At 46.9% G+C, this 21,322-nt stretch overlaps 2 protein-coding genes across 4 annotated transcripts in view; one reads left to right on the top strand and one right to left on the bottom strand.

The window, feature by feature from the left end:
* Positions 1-10,183, bottom strand: part of LOC132086266 (alpha-2-macroglobulin-like protein 1) — a 28,454-nt gene extending 18,271 nt beyond the window's left edge. For both annotated transcript variants that reach the window (XM_059491811.1, XM_059491801.1), the window contains exons 1-13: positions 10,059-10,183; positions 9,320-9,503; positions 8,025-8,075; positions 7,540-7,684; positions 6,832-6,884; positions 6,498-6,518; positions 5,920-6,079; positions 5,265-5,349; positions 4,762-4,873; positions 3,362-3,470; positions 2,720-2,829; positions 1,771-1,935; positions 795-1,019 (exon numbers count right to left, since the gene is read on the bottom strand). In XM_059491811.1, the coding sequence (XP_059347794.1) occupies positions 795-1,019; positions 1,771-1,935; positions 2,720-2,829; positions 3,362-3,470; positions 4,762-4,873; positions 5,265-5,349; positions 5,920-6,079; positions 6,498-6,518; positions 6,832-6,884; positions 7,540-7,684; positions 8,025-8,075; positions 9,320-9,503; positions 10,059-10,126 (1,488 nt within the window). In that variant the 5' untranslated portion in view covers positions 10,127-10,183. The remainder of the gene's footprint in view (positions 1-794; positions 1,020-1,770; positions 1,936-2,719; positions 2,830-3,361; positions 3,471-4,761; positions 4,874-5,264; positions 5,350-5,919; positions 6,080-6,497; positions 6,519-6,831; positions 6,885-7,539; positions 7,685-8,024; positions 8,076-9,319; positions 9,504-10,058) is intronic.
* A 1,625-nt stretch (positions 10,184-11,808) lies between these two features.
* Positions 11,809-21,322, top strand: part of LOC132086257 (alpha-2-macroglobulin-like protein 1) — a 23,997-nt gene continuing 14,483 nt past the window's right edge. Inside the window, exons 1-14 of one of the 2 annotated variants that reach the window (XM_059491786.1) lie at positions 11,809-11,996; positions 14,199-14,385; positions 14,724-14,886; positions 15,600-15,652; positions 15,955-15,972; positions 16,661-16,814; positions 17,244-17,328; positions 17,882-18,002; positions 18,114-18,231; positions 19,086-19,195; positions 19,545-19,715; positions 20,165-20,389; positions 20,516-20,579; positions 21,086-21,231. In XM_059491786.1, the coding sequence (XP_059347769.1) occupies positions 11,926-11,996; positions 14,199-14,385; positions 14,724-14,886; positions 15,600-15,652; positions 15,955-15,972; positions 16,661-16,814; positions 17,244-17,328; positions 17,882-18,002; positions 18,114-18,231; positions 19,086-19,195; positions 19,545-19,715; positions 20,165-20,389; positions 20,516-20,579; positions 21,086-21,231 (1,686 nt within the window). In that variant the 5' untranslated portion in view covers positions 11,809-11,925. Of the gene's footprint in view, positions 11,997-14,198; positions 14,386-14,723; positions 14,887-15,599; positions 15,653-15,951; positions 15,973-16,660; positions 16,815-17,243; positions 17,329-17,881; positions 18,003-18,113; positions 18,232-19,085; positions 19,196-19,544; positions 19,716-20,164; positions 20,390-20,515; positions 20,580-21,085; positions 21,232-21,322 lie in introns of both variants that reach the window. The other variant, XM_059491779.1, reaches the window with a different exon arrangement.

Genomic DNA, 21,322 nt, shown 5'->3' with positions numbered 1-21,322 from the left:
GTTGCCCCAGAAGTTCCTCTGGAAGGACATGATTTCCATTTCCATCTCTGCAGCAGAGATGCTGATGGTATAACTGGGTAGGACTTGAGAGGTGTTGGTTAGGCCATGAGAAGGTGAGGCTGCTTGCAAAGCCAGGTACTTTTGAAGCTATAGGCTATGAAGCTCTGCTCTTAAGACCTTGTGAACTCTGATCTTTGCATTACTAGTATCCAGTAGTTTCTGATTGTACGAGTGAGTCCAGTCCAGTAACCAAGACAGTCACAACCTCTCAGCTAGGCCTTAGTCACACCTTTGCTTTGACTCACTTTCTTCAAAAGGGACTTCATGAAAACTCTATTGCATACCTCTGCTGTGCATCAAGGCCCTGTGCAAGGGCTCTCAAGCTTTTCCCTGCAAAGATACAGGCGGGGCAATGTCAGCTGCCCCAGAGATTGCCTCCTAGTTCTCAGACAGATTGCCCCAGACACAGATAGACATCCGGGGCTCACCTTCTGGGCAGAGTTCGGGCTAGCCAGCCAATGCCGTCCATGTGGACATAAGAGAAAGAGGGGCAAATGGCAGGCATCTATCACCCAAGCTTAAGTCAAGACATGGATAACAAAGCAATGCAGCTGGGGGCTAGGAGCAAGTCCAGGAACTTGAAAGGAGGCACAGGTTTGGGCAGAACAGAAGTCACAAGCTGACTGTCTAGGAGTAGCTTTATCTTTCCTTTGAGCATCTCTTTGCTGTGAGAAAAGGGTAAAATGCCAGTAAGCATAACCTTGCCCTGAGAATCAGCTGTCTTCTGTGCTCACCAAGTAGTAGAAATCAATGTGGTCTTCTTCAGAGCTGAGTTTATTCTGGGAAAGGATATAATCCACCTGCACTTCCTGCTCTTGATCACAGGACATCATGTAATCCTTGGCCTTGATCTCCAGGAAGCTGTTGCTCTCAGAGTAGAAAGGTTTCAGCCAATGGAAGGCCTCTTCTTCAATTACATCAGAAAATGAACTGTTGTCACTTGGAGGGCGGTGGGTACCCTTCCGAGCACATAAACACAAGGTGGCAACACAGTTAGTATCAAGTGATGCAAGGGAACTTGTACACCTGCCGAAACTCTGTTATCACCTGACCTGATGGCAGACTGCACATCTGTGTGCCTACAATAATTTGTTGAAACATCATTTTAAAGTCTCCTACAAGATTTCTTCTTATAAAGTTTTAGCAAAATTCTAAGCCTAGTAGATTTGACCACAATCTCATTTTTCCTCTTATCTTTTCATGGGACACATGTTGAAAGCGAAGGGAGACGACCCATCCTTGTTGATCAGCATCGAACTCCGATTTATTGATCCAAAAGGCACGTTTTTATAACCGTGTTAATTAAGTTCATACATATTGCAAACCCGAGCTCATCATAGGCTACAGATCAAACACTAACCCCTCCCTTTGTTTTCATTATCTGTGGTTTGTTTATTGAAACCAAGATTTGTGTTCTCACCCTGATATGAAGGGTTCTCAAAACCTCCATGTCTGTTCCCAAAACAGCCAAGGACAGAATGTTTACCTGTTATGAGAAGACTGCCTGAGAACCCTGCTGTTTATAAAAACGTGCCTGAGAACCTAGTTATTTACAGAAACAGGCTTGGGAACTGCTGCTTACAGCTGCCTTTTACTTTTCCATCAGCTGTATATTTTCATGTCCTTTTTTCCTTCAAGTCATGTCTGAGCAAAATTCTCCAACAGACACACCCCACACCAGACAAAAGATTTTCAGTGGCTGATACTCACCCTCAGAGAAACCATTGTGCTGTTCCAACTGGTGGTATCCAGTGTGAAGTGAGCTTCCCCCATCTCATCTGTGAGGAATGACAGCTGTGTCTCCTCATCATTGACATCAACTATTAGATGGATTGTTTCATAACTGAGGAGAGAGTCTTCACTGTAGAAGATCATCTGGAGGGAAGGGGGGGAAGTTAATACCCTGTTGTGCCAGCCTCTGAGGCACTGACAGTGCTTCATTTTAATTGCTTCTATCACTTGGTTCCCTCAGCCCTTCTAGCTTTCAGACCAGTTGGAAGGATCCAAATAAAAGTCCAATAAATACATGAAACCAACAATTTGAAGCTGTTCAGGACTGGAACAAAACAGTAATACAGGCAAATGAGACACCTCTATTGGGGGAAAAGGTGAACTCTTCAGACCCTGAGGTGTTTCTTGGACAATGCTGGAGGATCTTTGATGATCAGAAAGAGATTTGTCCCCAACAACTTAACTCTTGCTGTTCCTTGCCCTCTGTGTTGGGGTCAGTACCAGCCCAGGTGAAAGTGTTTCTAGCCCCAGGACAGCAGTCCTAGCATCACCCAGGTGACCCGAGTCAGAAATTAGTGCCAGTGAACTGATGTGCAAGGCTTTAGAGATTTCTGCCAAGTTACCATGAGTTTTTATCCAAAGGGAATGTTATGTGCCTGCTGACGCATCCCCATCCCATATGCACAGATTAGTTTCAGGAGATGCTCCTGGGGAAGCCTCCAGAAACTGCAGCTGGCCCCAGAATTCCAGTCCAGGAAATATACTATGTTAGGATGGGGAGAAAAAAATTTCTTCTACACGAGGCTTCACTCCTAGTTTCTGGGTGCCAGCAGAGCAGCATTGACTTTCCTGGAGACTGTTCCTTTCTTCCCACAAGAGGTTTTATCTGTGATGCATTCTGAGCAGAGAAGGGATCCATGAATGTTACCTTCCCTGTGTATGGTATCCCTCGTTTGTAGAATGGATGGAGGTTGATAAACTGTACAGCTTTCTTTATCCATGCAAAAGAAATTTGAGCCGTTTCCTCAGAATGGGCTCCTGGGTGGGGAAATGAAAAATCTGTTGAATCTGAAGCAGTGCTCTTAGGGAAGCAGAAGTAAAAAACATACTTCAACACTACTTACAACATCTACAAGCTCTAAATTTAGGAGAGAAAATATATTCTTCTAGGATATTATTCCATCAAGCTTTCTGGGCTTCCTGCTTCATGACATGATGCATAATAGGCTATAAGTGTCTATTTACATGTTTATTTGTTTGTGTTTTTTGAAGATGAAGGGAAACTAGATGACTGTTTAAACAGTCTAGGACTTTGCAACTGGCTGAGGAACACCCTGGTGTCCAGGCAATCACTATGAAGTTATCCACACATGAAGGGAGGTGAACGGTGGAAGGATTAGGAAATCTGGTAAAAACAGATGGAAGAGGTACTAGAATAGAGACTATTGCCATAACAGAAGACATGGGAACCTTCAAGATACTTTTTCAAAAGAAATTCCACTGCCACATAAAGACCAAAGCCAAAAATGTTGCCTGTGAAGAAGAGAATGCTCTACATATTATCCAGTACCTGTTCCATTTTCCACCACTTTTCCTTTTGCAATTATGTAGCTGTCAGCTTCATTTATTTCCAGAGCTTCTGTCTTTATTGTGAAAGTAGCGCAGCCATCCTTATTTGTCTGCAAAGAGAGGAGAACAGAGAGAATGAGTGTGGTGTGGAGGAAAACAAACTGTTCCATAGATGCCAGGCAATCCTAAAGAAGTATTTCCCGATACTTTTGGAACAGAGGAAAGCTCCCAAATCCTAACTGCAGAAACCCATCATGGATACCTTAGGCAGAAAAGAAATCAATATGCTTGGATTAAACAATCACAAAAAAGTAGCAAAAAAAAAAGTACTTAAGGCAAATCACATAAGGGTTAATTATGTCACAGAGAATCTCAGGAGACTGGATTCAGCCCAAATCCTGTAGCTGAGAGAGCATGAATTTCATTATGTGAGCTAAAGGTCCCCCTGAAATGCAATGGCCCTGATGAATAAAGCCTGACAGTGTGGCTTTCTAGACATGACCATTCCCGTGACATGGCCATATGAAACACAGGCATCCTGCCAGGTACAGATGGCAAGAGCTTTGCCAATCATTGAGGCAGAGCCTGGGTATAGCCAGTGTTTCTAGCCATGCCTGAGAAGTGTTCCTCAGAACCTTTCAGGGCCTTTTACATGCCATGTGGAGCTGGCATTCAGCTGATGTTTTGCACAGCTAAGACTGCACAGCATTCCAGCTGGAGTGCATTTTAAAAAATGCAGAGATCCAGCTAGATTTTTCTATTCTGGCTCATTGCTGGCTGGTCTGACATTTAAAAATATTTTCCTGCGACTTTCAGGCCAAAACCCGTGCATCTGAAACCCGTGGGGAAAAAACCAAATGCAAAGTATAACCACAAAAAATAATGGACACAGATGAGAAGAAAATGTAACCAGCAATGGACATAATTTCAGACCAGACACTAGCAAGCTTTAGATGACTCATTGTGCAGGGGTAGAGCAAGAAACAGGGCATGGATCCACAGTCCATGTGATGCTCTGATAGCCTGATTATTGGTGTGCGTGGTCACAGGGCTGAATAGGCCCTGGTAGGCTATTGGTAGGCTATTCAGGGATCTGAATAGCCCCACGAGGTGGGGTGATCTGATTGCACACAATGTGATACAGACCCTTGGAAAAGGTCCCAGGCACCACTGCTTCCCATGGCTTACACTTTCTCCCAAAGCACGGAGTCAGGAATGCACAGCTAGAGCAGTAATTCAAGCACAGTGTTATGGGAAGAGGAATCAGTGGTCTGATCATGTCCAGCAACTGGGAAGACACCAGACTGAACAGGTTGGTGCCCATCTGAGGTGCATTGCGGCAGGCTAAGGGGGCAGAAACACATTTCCAGACACTTTTTGATCTCCTGCTTGTTCACCTACCCAGCTGTTTTGCTTCTGAATCACTGAACTTGTAGAATTGCCTTTCCTTTCCTGGGAGCGTGTCATAACAGTGATTTCTACTTTCCCTTGAACAGGCTTCCCATAAGTATACCTATGTCAAAAGAGAGAAACATTCACCAAAGACAGTCTGCTGACTGTCAGCAGAAATATTGGTACAGGACACCTCCCATCCTCCTCAGGGGAAGTGGAGCCCAGAGAGCTTTGCTTTGTACCTTGTTTGCTCAGGAACTTTAGCTCATCCTTTAAAATCATTTTGCATCCCTCTCCACCCACTACACCCAGCAACTTTAGTGTCCTTCAGCCTCACAGTAAGTGACCAGGTGTGACAAGGAGCCCATTCCAGAGTGTGATCTGTCTCCCCAAGACACAGGGTAATGCAAAAAGATCCTACTAACAAGCGGAAGAGCACTTCTTTTTCTTGAGCAATCTGGAGGTGACAGTGGAGTCAAAGGGCAGAGATCACAATGGCATCATGTACTCACTTGCCACAGACAACCAGCTGAAATTCCTCATCTGATGTAGTGATATATGGAGGGTACTCAATTTCCACCTCAATTTTTTTCAGCACTGTATGGAAGAGAGTAGGATAAGGATGGAGGAAAAAACCAATGGATGGTGTGGATTAGTATGGACACTGAGAGAAGCTATAGCTGCAGTTCAGATGAGGGAAAGACAGTGACATTCCTAGTTCCTCATCACCATGGGGCAGTCGAGTTACTCCCTCCAGCCACACCACCCTGTACTTTCTGCTGCAATTGCACATGGGACTGCTTTCTACTCCAGCTCAGGCAAGGCACAGGGCACAAGGTTTTGTCTTTACCAATGCCAATTAATGGGACCAAGGCATGATTCCACTTCCCATTACAGGATCTGACTGGAGTGGATGACACACCTAGCTCAGCAAAACGTGCTCATTACAGGGCCCAGATGCAGGCAGAGTGAGATGTCACCCCACAGCCTCTCCTTTGTACCCTGCATAGCTGCAGAACCTCCAGCCCCATGTGAGATGTGCCCACAACCCATCCATCCTTGTGTCCATTCTGTTGTTCTCCCAAGGCAAAAGGTGGGATGGACACTCTGCTCTCTCCTCCAGCTACCCACACTGCTTTTCCCACCCCTCTGATGTTGAAGTCTCACCATATTCCTCAACACTGAATTTTTTATGAGCCATGTTCTGCTGCACTGAGATGGTATAATTCCCAAGGGATGCTTCAGACGCCAGGGGGAAGGACAGATCCACAATGCCGTGATTTGACTTTACATTCAGCCACTCAGCAATACGGTTGTATTCAGGATCCTGTTTGGGAAAGGACACGCAGAGCCACAAGTCACATTGGGCACATGTACCTGGAAGGTCCAGCCACGCTCAGGCACAAGAAGGCACTACAAGGGCTTGAACTTGACCCAGTAGAGAGGACTCTAGATTGCCAGGAGAGATACCTTTGCTTCCCTCCAGTATTATTTTAGTAAACTTAGGAATTACAGAGGCTGCCTAGAACGGTAAAGCTACTGGGAAGTGGCAGCATCATAACACTACGGGAAGGAGAAGCAGCTGTGCTGACCACATAGAAGCTGACCACACAGAAAAACCTTCAGCTGAACCTGAACTGTAACCATAACTTCATGAAGTTACATTTGTGGCACAACTCTGGGAGTGAAGGATCACAGTAGAAGGATCACAGATATATCCCTTCGGTCACTTCTTTGTCACTTACCAGCAGCCATATCTGGGAATACTGTAAAAACAAGAGAAACACAATCTCAGTTTTGTAAAACAGCATCCATATGAACCAGTATAAAGAACTCTGCCTGACATGGGTCCCTGAGCGGAAATTCCTGCCCCATCCAGACCCCACAGTACATCTTCTCCTCCCCCTGTGCCAGCTTACACCTGTCTTTCTTCAAGGGACCAGTGGATGAGTGGTTTCCTCCTAAAAGAATTTATTCTTATGTCTTAACAGGCATGAAAGGAGATATCTTGTTCATGAGCCTCTCAACATGTCTCATGCTGAAGCTCCTACTTCTAGAAAAGCACAAAGTGATACTCACCTCATTTTTAATGACCTTAAGGTTCTCATCAAGGTTCACAATTCTAAATTTCACTGTAGAAATAAAGAAAAACATAGTAAAGTATTCTGGCTGCAACATGTCCTTGCACAAACTTGCTTCTCCTTTTCTATGCTCCAGTATTCATGTCTCTCTGTTTACCTCAGAGATGCTCAGGCCTTTTCCCAACCAGCCCTCCCCAGAACGTCCCACCCCAGGCTTTGTCTGGGAGGCTTATACCAGCTGTGTGCTGTAGAACCCCACTGCCTTTACCTAGAGAGATTACAAACTGGGGTAAACAGTGGGATTGTCTATAGTGGAGTCTGTCTGCAGTCTGTTCATGTTGTGAAGAATGTGGGGACTCTGTAATTATACAGTTTGGAACTGACACTCTAGGTTTTACTCAAATATGAGCAACAGTCTTCAAGGCTGTCCAGTGTCCTGGAGAGTCCTGGCTTTCCCTTTAGGTCTCACTAGAGATATGGCACCAAAACAACACCCAGGAACAGCAGGTTGGGAATTTGGTGTAGCACACCTTGGAGGGGAGCATCCTGCCTCAGACTGTTCCTAGAAACACTGGATAATAGAGATCTGCTTCCTTCCATCTCCAACAACCTTAGCTTGCTGCACTTGGTGAAATCTTCCCTCCAGGTGTGGCTGTTATCTTTGACCCTTCCCTCCCCATTTCAATATGCTGCCTTCTTGCCTTACCTGTTTCTCCAGGTTTGTATAAGTCCTTGTCTGTCTCTATCAGAATTATATTCTTCTGGGGCTTGATCAGAACTTTTTTGTTACCGTCAAGGAGCACATTGTCTCCACTGTGGATCAGGACATGCAGAGAAGCCACCTCCTCTGACTGTCAGGTTAAAGAAAAAACAAATTACCTCAGACTACAAAGAGCTTGAAAGCGAACCAGAGGCACTTGTCCTTCCAAAATCTCCAATGTCCCCCTCCTCCTTTCATCTACTGTGATTAAAGTCTCTCCTTTCCCCAGTCATAGTCTTCTTTTTTTTGTCCAGCTTCTTCATTCCCTTTTCTTTGCCCTTCTGCTTGTCATGTTTGCCTCTTTGCACATTTATTTTTCCTCTTTACTATCTTTTCCACCCTGTATCTCCAACATTAACATGGCTCAGGCCCAGGAGAGGCTGAAGCTCTCTAATTTGTAAGAGGAGAGGTAGACAAGAGACATGTCCTACCTCTGTCTCAGAATCATCTGTTCCTGCAGGAATTAACATGAAGTCTGGCACCTAGGTTGATTGACACAAGGAAATGGAAAAAAATTCATCAGAAACTTTGCATCTTATCACATATATAAGATATCATCTCACTGTTAAAAAATCCCCAAACTTCAGAGTCCAAAATCTTCCGTATGACTCTGTAAGCCACTTGTGAGGGAGAAGCAGTCACTGCCTTGTTCATGAACTTAATAGTGAACGGACCAACATGTCCTTCTCCCACTTAACATGAATGAGAGAGTTTTATGGAACTAAGTAAGCCATAGGAAAGTCAGATCCTAAGTAATGAGAGGTGGGATACTGATGAGGCAAACACAGGACATCTCAGCATCAGAGAGACCAAGCTCAGCAGGAGGAAGATTTTTTTTTTGGTGGGTTTTATTTTTTGCTAACAGCAGACTTCCTTGGCTTTCCAGAACCAGGACTTGCTCTCTCCTAAGGGTTGGCGCCAAATTCTTAATTAATCATTGTCATGTTGATGTAAAGCCTAAAAGTGACTACAGCCCCTCTTGAATTCTGCTGAGCCTGCAGGGCAATCAGGGCATAGGCACAGTGACTTTGTGCTGTGCTGAGGAAGACAGGGGCAGTTTGTAGAGCCTCAGCACCACACACATCTCCATGGCTCTCCAGAAACGTAGCTTAAGGTTCTGTAGTCAGTGTGTCTAGATAAGCTAACCACAGCAGTTAGCAATGACAGGAACTCAAGCCACTCCAGAAATATCCAGAAATATCCTTGGTGAAATTCAATTCATTGTTGGTTCAGTGCCATCACAGCTAAATTAAAGCAAGCTCAATGTCTATGCAGGCTGCAACTACATCTGGCAATGTAGGTGCAGCTTTAGAGCACAATGGTCCTCTTGGAGCTGAAGGGACAGGCTCCTGAGGAAACAATGATCAAAAGAAAGTATTTGCAATTCATAGACTTTTGCTGCGACATACAAGCACTTTTAGGGGCAAAACACTGATTAAATTGAAAATAAATATTTAGCACCACGCTTTAAGTAGGATGAAATGTGCTGATACAGATAAAAAGAAATCTGTTCTTTTCTATAAAAATCTTTTTATACATGGAAAAGATGCCCTACTATCTTAGACTCCAGGACACTGTTGTATTTTGCCTAGCACTGATAGGGAAATATACTTAGCCTGCTTGGAAGCTATGGCAAGGAAAAGGACAGTGTACCCAGAGAAGTGCCATGCTCTTGTGTGAATGTGAAAGCAATTCCTGTCAAATCAGTAGCCACAGCTACACTCACCTGGAAGGTGATGCTCTGAGAAGTGCCTGGCTTCTCCACATCCTGCTCCACCAGTGTGTGATTCTGGGTTTCTGTCTGCAAGGTGACAGCCAGGTGGACAGCCTCAGTCAGGGAGCTGAAGTGAATGTAGAGCTTCTCCTCCTGGCACTGCCGAAGGATAGCAGGGAACACCACCATATAGTGACTAGAAGAGAGCAGAACATGTTCAAAAACAGGTCAGAGGCTGAGGTGGACAGGCCAGCACCCATCTCTGCTGCTTTCATGAAGAGGTAGACCAAGGGTGAGAAATGTCTGGAGGACTGCACTGAAGGAAGTTTAGCTCTTTTAAGCTCCTTTTCAAATGAGAAAGGAGGAATATGTCCAGTATAGAGAACTCTCAGTTTCTCTGTGTCACCACCAGTGAGTGGTGACACAGAGCAAGGCTGTGTGAGGAAACCAAAGAAGCCAAACATGCAGTGGCTGAGGCATTAGGCTTCCATCCTCACACCAGATTTCATTCCAGCAGCACAGCACAAACAGAGGCAGAACTCCTGTGGCCTCTGTAGTGCAGCTCCTGCACAAGCCAACACTGCAGTGCTCAATGCCCAGGACTCTGCAGGAGCTGCTTCTGCTCAGCCCCCTGGGAGCCAGGCTCCCACCATTCAGCTCTGGGGCGCCAAAGAGTGCAGCCCCTCAGCATCACCTCTCAACAACAAGCCCTTCCCCCCAGTCCCCCAAAATCAAAAGGAGAGGGTCTCACGGTTCCAGGCTTGCTGCAGCTGCAACTGGGAGTAGGGTCAGGGCTAAGAGGAGCAGTGGTGCACCCATTGCTTGGACTGGGACAGAAAGCTGACAAGATCCACACTGGAGGAGAGAACTGCATGTACTGATGGGTTGGAGCAATCCTAAACACCCCCTCAGATGCTCCTAGGTTCAAAGAGTAGGGGAGTTAATATATGGAGATAATATCTTTTCTAGGCTAATGACATGAGCTAATATTTACTTGCTCCCACCAACAGCAGAGTGAAGGTCACATAACACAGTTCTCCACCCACATTTACATTCAGGTGGTATTCCAGGCCGTAGGTGCCAGGACACTGGAAAGGGATATAGGGAAATACGTGTCTCTAACTCAAGCTGAAGGGGACTTGGGAGAGTCTCATCTCATCTGTGACTGGTCTGGATCTTGGCTGTAGTATCTGATGAGAGCCAAATCTGCACATCAGCTACTGACCTCAGTTTGTAAAAAGTAACATTAGTGATCTTCCCCTCATCCAGTCGTTACTCCAAGCTGGGAGTAAAATCCTTTCAAATCACCTCCATCCCATGCATTCCTACCTCTGTCCACCCATCCATCCCAGCCATGTCTGATCCTCCTGAGCACTCTAGAATCATTTCCAGGGCAGTTCCTGCTACCTATGCCAACTCCTCTCATAGTTCCAGTGTTAGGCCTTTCCAAATAAATAAAATATGTGTGAACACTTTAAGTCCACACATATTTTATCAAATCACTACTCTACATGTGCCCAAGCTGGATGCCCAGTCTTCTGACAGATTCCCCCTGCAATAAGGTGATTCTACACTGACACCACCATCCCCCTCCTCCAGACTCTTCTTGGGCACTGCACCCTTGTGTGTTGCAAACAACTGAATAACTATTTAGTGCAATACAACTCTTGTGTTTCCATCTCCTGAGTGGCAGCAGTGAGGAGCACAGGGCTTGGATGAATTTGCCCTCCAGTTACAACCTCAATTGAAGGTGCACATCTTCATTCAGTCCTGGCCCCTGCTGTGTTTTAGCAGAGCACAACCAAAGGTACACAAGCACAGAGAGAATTTGCCATCTGCCTGTGCCTTGCTCCCAGATGAAGCAATCCCTGGATTTACTTTGGCCAGTCTGCATCCGTGTGCTTAGCACCCATGCTCTTAGACCACAGTCTGATGTAACGGGGGCACACCAGCCTTTAACCTAGCACTGACACTGCAGATGAACCTTGGGTTAAAGCACTGTATGTCACTGATCTGGGAGCACATGTCAGTCTCCAAAATTAAAATGGGGTTTGAGTTCAAGTCCAACCTAGTTAGACAAAAACAGAAAGACAACCAGCAGGAGTGAAATTTCAGTAAGAAGCAAATAATACTAAGAAGTTCTACAGAAGAAGAACCATGGAGAAAAATCCACGGACATCACAAAGAATTAATTTGAATCCAAATGTTTCTGATGACGTCCCAGTAAAAAATTGGGGAAAATTTTATTTAAATTGGGCCCCTGTACCAAAATACAGTAACTAAGTACTGCTGCTGCCAGCAGCTGTGCTGCCTAAGGCAGACAAGCCCTCTCCCGGGGAAACACCGACAAGCCTTACAGAGTCTGGAAGCAGCTGCCTCTGGTTTGTAGGCAGTAAACACTGTCGCCACCCCTTTCTCCCGCCCACATTCCAGCCACGAGCAGCCGATCTCCACCTTGGTTTTGAAGCCAAGGGAGGAACGGGCTTCTGGTTAGGGCAGGAGTTGCGTTCTCCTTCGGCTCTGGATGAGGGGGAGAAGGAAGAGAGCAGGAGCAGGGGAGAAGGGGATATTGAGGAGTGGCTAAGCTTTCCTTGGAGGAATTCGACCGGCATTCAGCTATGTGGAGGATCATTTTCCTGTGGGGCTGCATCCTTCTCCTGCCTAGCACGGCTGGAATGCCTGCAATGCTGTAAGAACATCACTGCTTTGCAAATGTGCTCTGGTCTGTGAGGGATCCCGGTGGGGGTGGCAGTAGATGACAGAAATGAGACAGAAGTCTTAAGGTGAGGTGTGTTTTTCTGGAGAGGCATAATTTCTCACGTTCCCAAGGTTTTGCTTGATTTCCATGTGCCTTTTCCCCACCTTCCCCCTGCTAATTGGCTCTTCCTTTAGTGCCTTTGATGTAGACCATGTGTTTCAGCAAGGACTCAGGCAGAATGACTCTGCCAGCTTTCTGCATGTGCTTAATTCTGACCTTCCAATATCTCACATCTCCTACTGTGTTCCAGAACATGTTTCCTTTGGGCTAAGCCTTTCTTCCCAGAGACGTAGGTCACCATTTAATAGTTTAGCCAGCAAAGCTGGGTGTCTACAAAGTGAGCAAACATGAGCCCAAGTATCTGGTAGGGATGCTCTTGGTACAGCAGTGTGTTTGTTCAGGCTTGGCTGGCCATCTGCTCCCACCACGCCTTTCCTCATACCTCTCTCAAGGGCAATTCCCAGCACAGCTTCTCTTCCTATACTTTGTCAGGAATGCAGCTCCTGTTCCAGCAGACACTGCTGTGATGTCCTGGCTTGTGAACTCGTTCTGGCTTTTTTTCTGAAGGCGTTTGCTTTTGCAGCCATGGCACAAGTGCAAACAGAAGCATGACTGTGCTTGAGCAGTAGATGTTACAGTGAAAAATACGGCAGTGGGTTGTAGCTGGGTTCCCTCCTGCTGCATGTGGTGTGCTGTGTACAAGCCTAGTTTTAAAAACCTTCTCCAATGGGAGTACTTCCTCTAGGACCTGTTCCATAGGCTGACAAGCTCCCATGCAAAGGATGTGCTTTACTGCTGTCTGCTTGCCACTGTTACCCTCAGCATGAAGCTTTGCTTTAGGGAAATACCACTTCCTTCAATAGGCTGTCTGCTGTCCTGCCTGTATTCCAATTTTTTTCACAGACTTGTGATCCAGCTTGGATCTTGGGACCCTTGGATGACAGACCCAGAGATGTTCTTTCTTACTTTTATAGCTCAGAAGGCATGGGCAAGGACGAAATGTTAATGGGGTGTAAGAAAATGTTCCAGAGTAAAAGATCATTAAAAGCAAGGAAGGGTATGGGAGGTTTCAAGCAGTGAATTTTTAGTGCTCATCCCATCCTTTGGCACAATCGGCAAGTGGGAGGTGCCATGAGTCAGCTCAAGTAGGAAAAACAAAATGTTGTTTTTATGTGTTTTGAGATCCTCAAGGCAGCTTGGCAGCACTCGAGTGTGACAGCAGTCAAGGGCTCCTGGCCAGCAGGACTTTGACTCCTTCTCGCCAGGGTGCCGAGCTCCAGCTGAGAACTGCCAGCAGGTCATCTCCTTTCCTCCTGCTTTTCTGATCTTTCCAGGCCCTGCCCTCTGCTTCCTGCAAAATATGCTGCTGGCTGAGCCTGTCCAGAGACAGTGAGTGGGAGGAGTCAGTGACAAGAATTTTGAAATCTGCTTGAATGTTGGCTTTTTGTTGGTCCTAGGTGATACAGTACAGTAAAAGATGGAAACAAAGTGTGAACAGCTTTCTGGTGTTATGGATGCAGCTCAGAGTAGATACAGGGGTGGCAGAGCAAGTAGAGTGCAAAGAGGACAAGAGTGTCAGGAGCTGAAGTGAAGGTGCTCATGAGTTTCTGTGTCTGGGACATGAAGTTGGGACACTGGGTCCCTCACAGAGGGCATTGTTTCTGAGCCCAAGAACAGTGGGAAAACCAGCCAAAAAAACCTGATGGTGGTAATGTAGTGTGGTTCCGTGAAAACACTGAAGACTTGGGAGACCTGCAAGAAAGCCAAGCTGGTGCTGATCCCTTGGATGACATGGGGAGGTCCCTTCACCTTATTTTCACTTTCAGTTTGTAAGGCAGTCACTTTATAATTTTATATGTGCATGCAGCATACAGCATATAGCACTGCCTCAGTATCAATGTCTGCAGTACCCATGGACGAGAACAGTGTCATGTCCCACTGGTGTCATGACAGTGGGGTGAAGAAGGCAGAAGTCTGTTAGGAAGTACCTAAATACAGGTCAAAACCTGCTGTCTTAGAAAGTCAGTTTAATCTTTCTTCTCTCTCTTCTCTCTCTTCTCTCTCTTCTCTCTCTTCTCTCTCTTCTCTTTCTTCTCACTCTTCTCTCTCTTCTCTTTTTTTCTTTCCCAACAGAAACTATGCTGTGGCAATACCATCTCAGCTCTACTACCCCTTCTCAGAGACAGTGTGTCTCCAGCTCAGCAGAGATCAAGCAGTCCCAATCCATGTGTTGGTCACCTTGCAAAGCAGAGCTGGGAATGAGACTCTGATCTCTCAGTCCATCTCTCAGCTCCCCTTCTTCCATTGCACAAGCTTTCAGGTGAGGAAGATACTTTCCAGGGTTTTCACTAGGGTGGATATGGCATGGGTTCTGCTCTTGCTGGGCAGGAATGCAAAGAGTTGTGCCTTCCCATGAGGACATCTTAACTGGCCAGTAAATCTTCTGCTCCAGCCTGCATAGATCTGCCAGTGTCCTTTCTGCTATGTAGCCCCACTAATATTTTACCCTTCTAGAAAACTTTTTGAAATGTTCTGTGAACTCTTTTCAGGCAAGAAAAACTAGAGCAACCCAAAAGTTATATCATAATTGTTATTCCAAAAACCTCGGGATCAGTGAATGGGATCCACTCTGAATGATGGTTATAACTATACCTGCAGGTCCCTCCTCCTGTTGGAAACCCTGAGGAAGTGGCTTTTGTTGTTATCACAGTCATGGAAGCCAACTCAGAGTTCCAGAAGAAACAGAAAGTCCTAATCAAGCATGCAGACAAGAAGACTTTTATCCAGACAGACAAACCTGTGTACAAACCTGGACAGATTGGTATGGACAGAATGCCATGTCTTGTGAGAGACAGAGTGGTCCTCAGGCTGCAAAATGTGGGGTACTCTCTAGTCCTCTGAGCAGGACCTGCTCAGGAAGGGAGATGGCTACATCACTTCTAGGCTTAGAGGAGTTTGGGAATATCTCTCTTCTGTGTCAGCGTGCCATATGCCGCTGTGAACAGGGCTTGTGGGTTTTCCTTGATGTGTTAGAAAAGATTTAGAAGCCACAGTGTTGTACTCATGATTGCTCCAGTCAAAGCCATGTCTGTCTGTCAGGGCTCTCAACCCCTCTCTTCCCCACAGACTTCCTCAGGTGAGGATTGCAGACCCATAGGTCCCACCACTGCCCTTGCACAGCTCGGATCACCACAGGGTTCAGCTGTTGGGCCCATGCCTCTCCACACTTTGCACTGGGATGGCCTTCACTGCAGGCAAGACTGAGTGGCCCACCACAGGCCCACTGTCCAGAAAAATGCTGTTTGCCAGCCTTCCCAGAAAGCCCCACACTGCCTCTCCTCACACCTTTTCTAGCAGGCTGCCAGCTCCTAGCAGGGCTTTGGGCATAGGCCTAGGAGTGGAAGGCTCTATCTGCTGCCCACACCCTCTCAGTGAAGCACATGCACACATCTTTCTTAGCCATGTGTTCTTGTTATTTACTATTGAGAGCCTTGATTTCATTTCGACCAGTCTTGTTTTCCTTTTGTTTTGTAGTCAAGTTGCGGATTGTGACCTTGGATCAGAACTTCATTGCCAGCAGTGAAACAGTAAGTCAAGAGGGAAGATGCCTGAAGTCTGGAAATGTTATGAGCTGCCTGCATGTCTTCTAGATCAGTGCTTGGCCCAGCCAGGAGATGTGTGTACAGCTGGTCTCAAAATTGCTTTTGGTGCTTACAAACAGTGTTGGGCACCACCTGCAAGACAGCAGCTGCTCATGGGTTATGGGCAGTCCCTGGGAATTGCTTAGAGAAGACTGGTGGATGGTTGGGGAAATAAAAAATACCAGGGAGGTGGACGTAACTTATCTGAAAGCATCCTGCCAGTGACTGTTGTTTCCTCCCCACAGCAGCGCCTGGTGGAACTGAAGGTAAAGCTCCTACTTTATTGTAAGTGATGAACTCTTCTCACCTTGGGGAGGACACAGGTTTGGAGATGGTGGTTGGGAAATATTGATGCAGAAAGTCAGTTACCTCAGGATGAATGGGAGCAATCCCATCAGCTCATCACAAAGCTCCTACTGGCTGGGCAGTGTGGCTGTACCTGGAGTTCTACACCCTACCCTCCCAGAACCAGCACTGGGAGAGCACTGTCCTTCATGACTGGGCCTCAATGGCTCCCCTGCATGGAGTCCTGGACTCATTTCCCCATTCCTTCCTGGGGATTCAAGACATCACTCCCCAGTAGCTTGTGCCTTAGGCGGAATTTCTCTACAGTGACCTTGTGGGCTGTGGCAGCTCAGGTGACCACAGAGATCTCTGAAGGACCACTTCTTTCTCTTAGTGAGACAGGCAGGCAGTAAACAACAGCTTTGCAGCAGTCAGAGATGGCAGTGCCACCAGGAAACAATGATATGATAGATTTACTTTGTCAATGAGACAGGGAGCAATGTCCTTTGCTCTTTGAGCCTGGGCTCACCTGAGCACTGTTGCTGTGCCATAGACTTGGGCCCTCAGGACAAGAGAATATGTGGTCAGACCATGCCCTGGTATCTTGGACATCCTGCAAAAGAGTCGTTTTGCACTGGAAAATAACTAGTCTCTGCTCCACCTGTGCAGGACCCCAAGGGGAACCGAATTGCACAGTGGCTGGATGTTGCACCTGTGGGAGGCATTGTGGATCTGTCCTTCCCGCTGGCTGCAGGAGCACCGCTTGGAGAGTACGCCATCAGAGTGCCCGGCCTCACACGCACCTTCAGGGTGGAGGAGTATGGTAAGTGTCTCAGGAAGCTGGTGGCAGCAGAGAAAGGTGTTTTGCCAGCCTCCAGCCGCACCCCCTCACACAGAGCTGGATGGGCCATGCAGCTGTGAACAGCTGTGCAGGTTGTGCTGTCTCCTGGGAAGTGCAGCTGCCTGCCCACAGGTGTAATCACTGACCTTCACCCAGGCCCACTGGATTCCTCCTCCCCCATGTCCTGAGGATGGGACTGAGACACTGTCCCACAGCTGTGCTCTGGGGAGGAGACTCAAGCTGCCTGCTGCTGTCCCATTCTCCTAACTGGGCTGTTGATGTATTCCTACCAGGCCATGTGCTGGAACGAAAGGAGAGATTTTATTTTCTGTAAACAACCACTTTAGGAGGATTGGAGCAAATTAAGTATTTCTATTCTCACTGAATTATCTTTCTCTTGCTTTCACACAGTGCTGCCCAAGTTCAGTGTCTCCATCCAGATGCCTCAGGTGGTCACCATCCTAGAGGAAAACTTCCCTCTCCACGTCTGTGGCATGTGAGCTGACTTATCGTGGCAGAAGGTGCATTTTTACTGGTTTGGAAAATGCACAGCCATCAATAACTGAGCTCAAAATGTTCTCTGCCAACCCTACCCTCACCCCAAGAGTTGGTACCCTGTCATCCTTTGCCAAGCAATCCTCCTGGACTCTCACCTTTCTCCATATTGTCTCTCCCTACTTTCTCTGTGTGTCTGAAGGTGACAGTGCATTCCCTCAATGTAGCCTGTGCCCTACAATACAGCACCTCTGCTGTATTTGTTAGTGACAGGGTTGTAGGAATAATGGCTGAGCTCGTGGCCAGCACAGTGTCCCCTAGCCCTGCCTGCTGGGGCTGGTGTTGGCTTGGAGAGCACTCGCCCAGCAGTGCCTTCTGCCTCAATCTGATGAGGCCATTTGTACTTCTTGGCCTCCTCTGCTGAGCCGATGACCTGTGAATATACTGCAGGCTGCTGGGCTGTGTGGCTGCAAACCACAGGGTAAAGCTGACATGCCTCACACCTGAGGCAGTGTTTCTGTGTGAGTGTAAGCCCTCTGTGCTCCCTTTGCCAGGTACAGCTATGGGAAGGCAGTGCAGGGCAGCGTGAGGGCCGTGGTGTGCCGCAAACACATCCGCTATAACCGCAGGTCCTCCAAAGGCAAGCGCAGTATCTGCAAGGACTACAGTGGCGAGGTGAGCACGGGAGCACCCACCCCTCCTGCAGAAGGGAGGGGAGAGGGCAAAGGGACAGAACACTCTTTTTGCCTTCATGATTGGTTAACAAATACAATTTCATATTCCCAGACCAATGAGGATGGCTGCTTTTCCACTGAAGTGAATACTAAGATTTTCCACCGGAAGCATGGTGATAATTATGATTTCAATCTGGAGGCTGAGGCTTTTCTGAAAGAAAGTGGAACAGGTAGAAAAAAACTGATTTTACACTTTGTAGAAAATCTTCTATTTTACACTCGTAAAATGTACTTGTCTTCGGGGTTTTATCTATAAGACAATTGAGTTCATCCAGTCATGATTCCTGCTCTGGCAGTCATTTTGTTTTGACAGAGATAGGCAAGAGCTGCTTTCTCTTGTCCTCTCATCAAATTAAAAGTGTACAGAGGTGGGCCAGGACAGGTTATCTTGTTTATAAACCACATTTTAGGACAGTCCATTGGAATGAAATGTTATTCAGAGCAACTAGACATAACCAAGGCCCTAACTGTGTACTGTTATTAGCTCCTCATTAGATTTATCTCTACATCCCAGATAGGGAGATAATGTTTTTTCTAAGGTTCCCACTCTCACAAGATTTTGCAAAGCCTTCCTTTTCTTCCTGCAAAGAACATGTTACATGGTCCCTTGCCAGAAGCAGTGACACACATTCACTTAGCAAACAGTTGCAGTGATTTCAGATGGGCACACGGGAGGAGACATCAGGCTGAGAGCTGACATGGGAAAGGCAAGGAAAAATGCTGCCTTCTAGTGACTGCTGGGAAGGAGAATTGAAAGGGACAATTGTGAGTTGGACCTTCTTAAAGTGGGAAAGAGTGTTTGAGAAGTGTCTGACAGAGACCTCCAGACAGACTGCTGTCATTCTGTCACATCAGAGTGTAGGAGGCACTCTAGCTGAGTGCGTGTGTGTTGAATGACTCCTGAAGCTGCATGGAGAAACTGCAGTGCCCTGTGAGTAATAGTCCACCCCTTAACTGAGTTTATCCAATCTTGATGCCTGCTTAGACACTCTGCTCACCTGCATGTTCTTCCTGTCTTTCCCAGGGGTGGAGTTCAACACCACTGAAAACTGCAAGGTCACTTTTGATATCACAACTCTCCAGTTCTGGGGGACGAGCTACTACTATCAGCAAGGAGCTCCCTACTATGGAAATGTGAGTGAAAAGGGAAGAAACATGGAAAGCCCAGTGGCTGGGCCCAAGCAGGTGGTAGGCACAGAAGTGCCCAGGGGTCCCCTTGTTCTGAGCTGCCCAAAGCTGCCAGCACAATCCTCTGTCCCAGTCCCTCCTTTGACATATCTACCAAGAGGTTATCCAAAGGTATGACTGCAGGATCTGTGGCTTTGCCAGATGAGATGGCTGCTACATAAATGGGGAAGGGTTGGAGATGTCAAAATTCACACTGAGAGTCCCTTTACAGAGAGGGGGACTGGGACTTCTACTGAGAGGTGGATTTTCAATCCTGAGGCCTCCAACTCTCTGACTGTTCTCTGCATTGTTACAGCTGGAACTCAGAAGTGCCAGTGGGACACCCCTGAAGAACAAGAAGGTGATTCTTACAGTGTCCTATGGGAGCAGGAAGCAGACCAAGACCTACCTCACAGATGACACTGGGATGGCTTCCTTCGTCTTAGAGACATCAGCATGGGACAACAGCAGTAAAGTTATACTACAGGTTAGGAACCAGTTATTGCAAACCAGTCTGTAGCTAAGCAGATCATTAGAATTGAAATACATTAAAAGGGCAGATCCATACTAATACTTTAACCAAATATACCAGATAGAAGCAAAGGCTTCAGTGGTTTGATCCAGGGGCTGATAAACCACTCCACATAGTCAAATGATCTGGCTTGCTCCCAGGGTAGCAGCAGCATGGCAGAATTTCAGACTTCAGCTAAAGCCCTAGCAGCATACAGCTCCCTGCTCCTGTTTAGGCACTAGTTATCCCAGAGTGTGGGACAGCAGGCAAATGCCAAGCTCCACAGAAAAGGACTGATTGAACTTGGTGCAGGTGGAAGTAGACACCCTAGGCTGGGATAGTTCAGAGCCCACTGTTTAGTCAGCCTTGGTTTTGGTGTATGAAGAGCTGTAGGAAATCCTCAGACACTTTTTTCTGTGCCACAGGCAAAGTCCCAGCCGGAGGACACAAACGGTCGGAACGTGAAGGTGTCTTACGGCACTGCATCGCTCCCACTCAGGGCCTTCTACTCCTCCAGCCGCAGCTCGGTGAGGATCCAGCCCCTGCAGGCAGTGCCAGCCTGTGGGGACGTGCAGCAGGTCACTGTGCACTACCTCATACTCGCCACAGAGCTGGGCCACCGGGCTGCCAGGCCTCACTTCTACCACCTGGTGAGTGCGGGCAGCGCCAGCGGGCTCAGCTCTGCGCCTGGTCTGTGTCAGCACAGGGCCCTTTGCTAGCCCAGAAACGTGGAGCAAAGGCACTCTCAACCCTTCGTTCTGTTCATTACCCTTTAGGTTATGGCCAGAGGGTCCCTTGTGCATCATGGCCAAACAACAGTGCTTCTTGATCCACCGTCAGGTAAGGGCATCTAACTGCCAGGAACAGATTAAGGATCCAATGAGAAAGTCTTTCAAGCCTAGATGGAGAAGGAGACAAAAGAGATCTGACACTAACAGGAAACCACAGAGGTGGCACAAAAAACCTATAGGAAATATGCTATCTTTTTTTCTGTCTTTTAATTTCCTTCTTTTTCTTTTTCTGATCAAATGATGAAACTGTCAGAGTTTATCTACCAAGCAGGAAAATGGCAAAGTAACTTATGGAGTCTTTCTGAGCTCAAGTGGAAAGACTCATTTTTCTTCCAACTCTCACTGTTGCCAAGGTGTGTCATGATACAAGATTGCTGCTATAAAAACCTCCATCCTGGCCTAGCTGTGGCCTCCCCAGAAGCAAGGCAGAATAGTTTTTATGCAAGAATCTGTACAGAAGTATTACAGAGGAAGAGCACATTGCTGCTGTCATTCTTGAATTGAAGACTTCCTTGCACCTTGCCATACTTTTTCAATTTTTCCTTCATCCTTCAGGTCAGTACAGTGGGTCTTTCAACATCACTCTGCCCATTGACCTCATTTCATCCATGGCTACCCTCTTTGTTTACATTGCCTTCCCTGAGGGAGAAGTGGCAGCTGACACCTTGCGTCTGAAAGTCTCCAGCTGCTTCAGGAACCATGTAAGCAGTGCACAAAACACAGAGGGGCAGGTAGGCTGGAGGGTGGATAATGATCTGCAAACTGGCAGTAGATATGCAGCAGAATCCAATA

The sequence above is a fragment of the Ammospiza nelsoni genome, chromosome 2, assembly GCF_027579445.1.
Source record: "Ammospiza nelsoni isolate bAmmNel1 chromosome 2, bAmmNel1.pri, whole genome shotgun sequence".
NCBI classification, from domain to species: domain Eukaryota; kingdom Metazoa; phylum Chordata; class Aves; order Passeriformes; family Passerellidae; genus Ammospiza; species Ammospiza nelsoni.
Note: the sequence above shows the minus strand (reverse complement) of the source record. Positions and strands in the feature narration are given on the sequence as shown.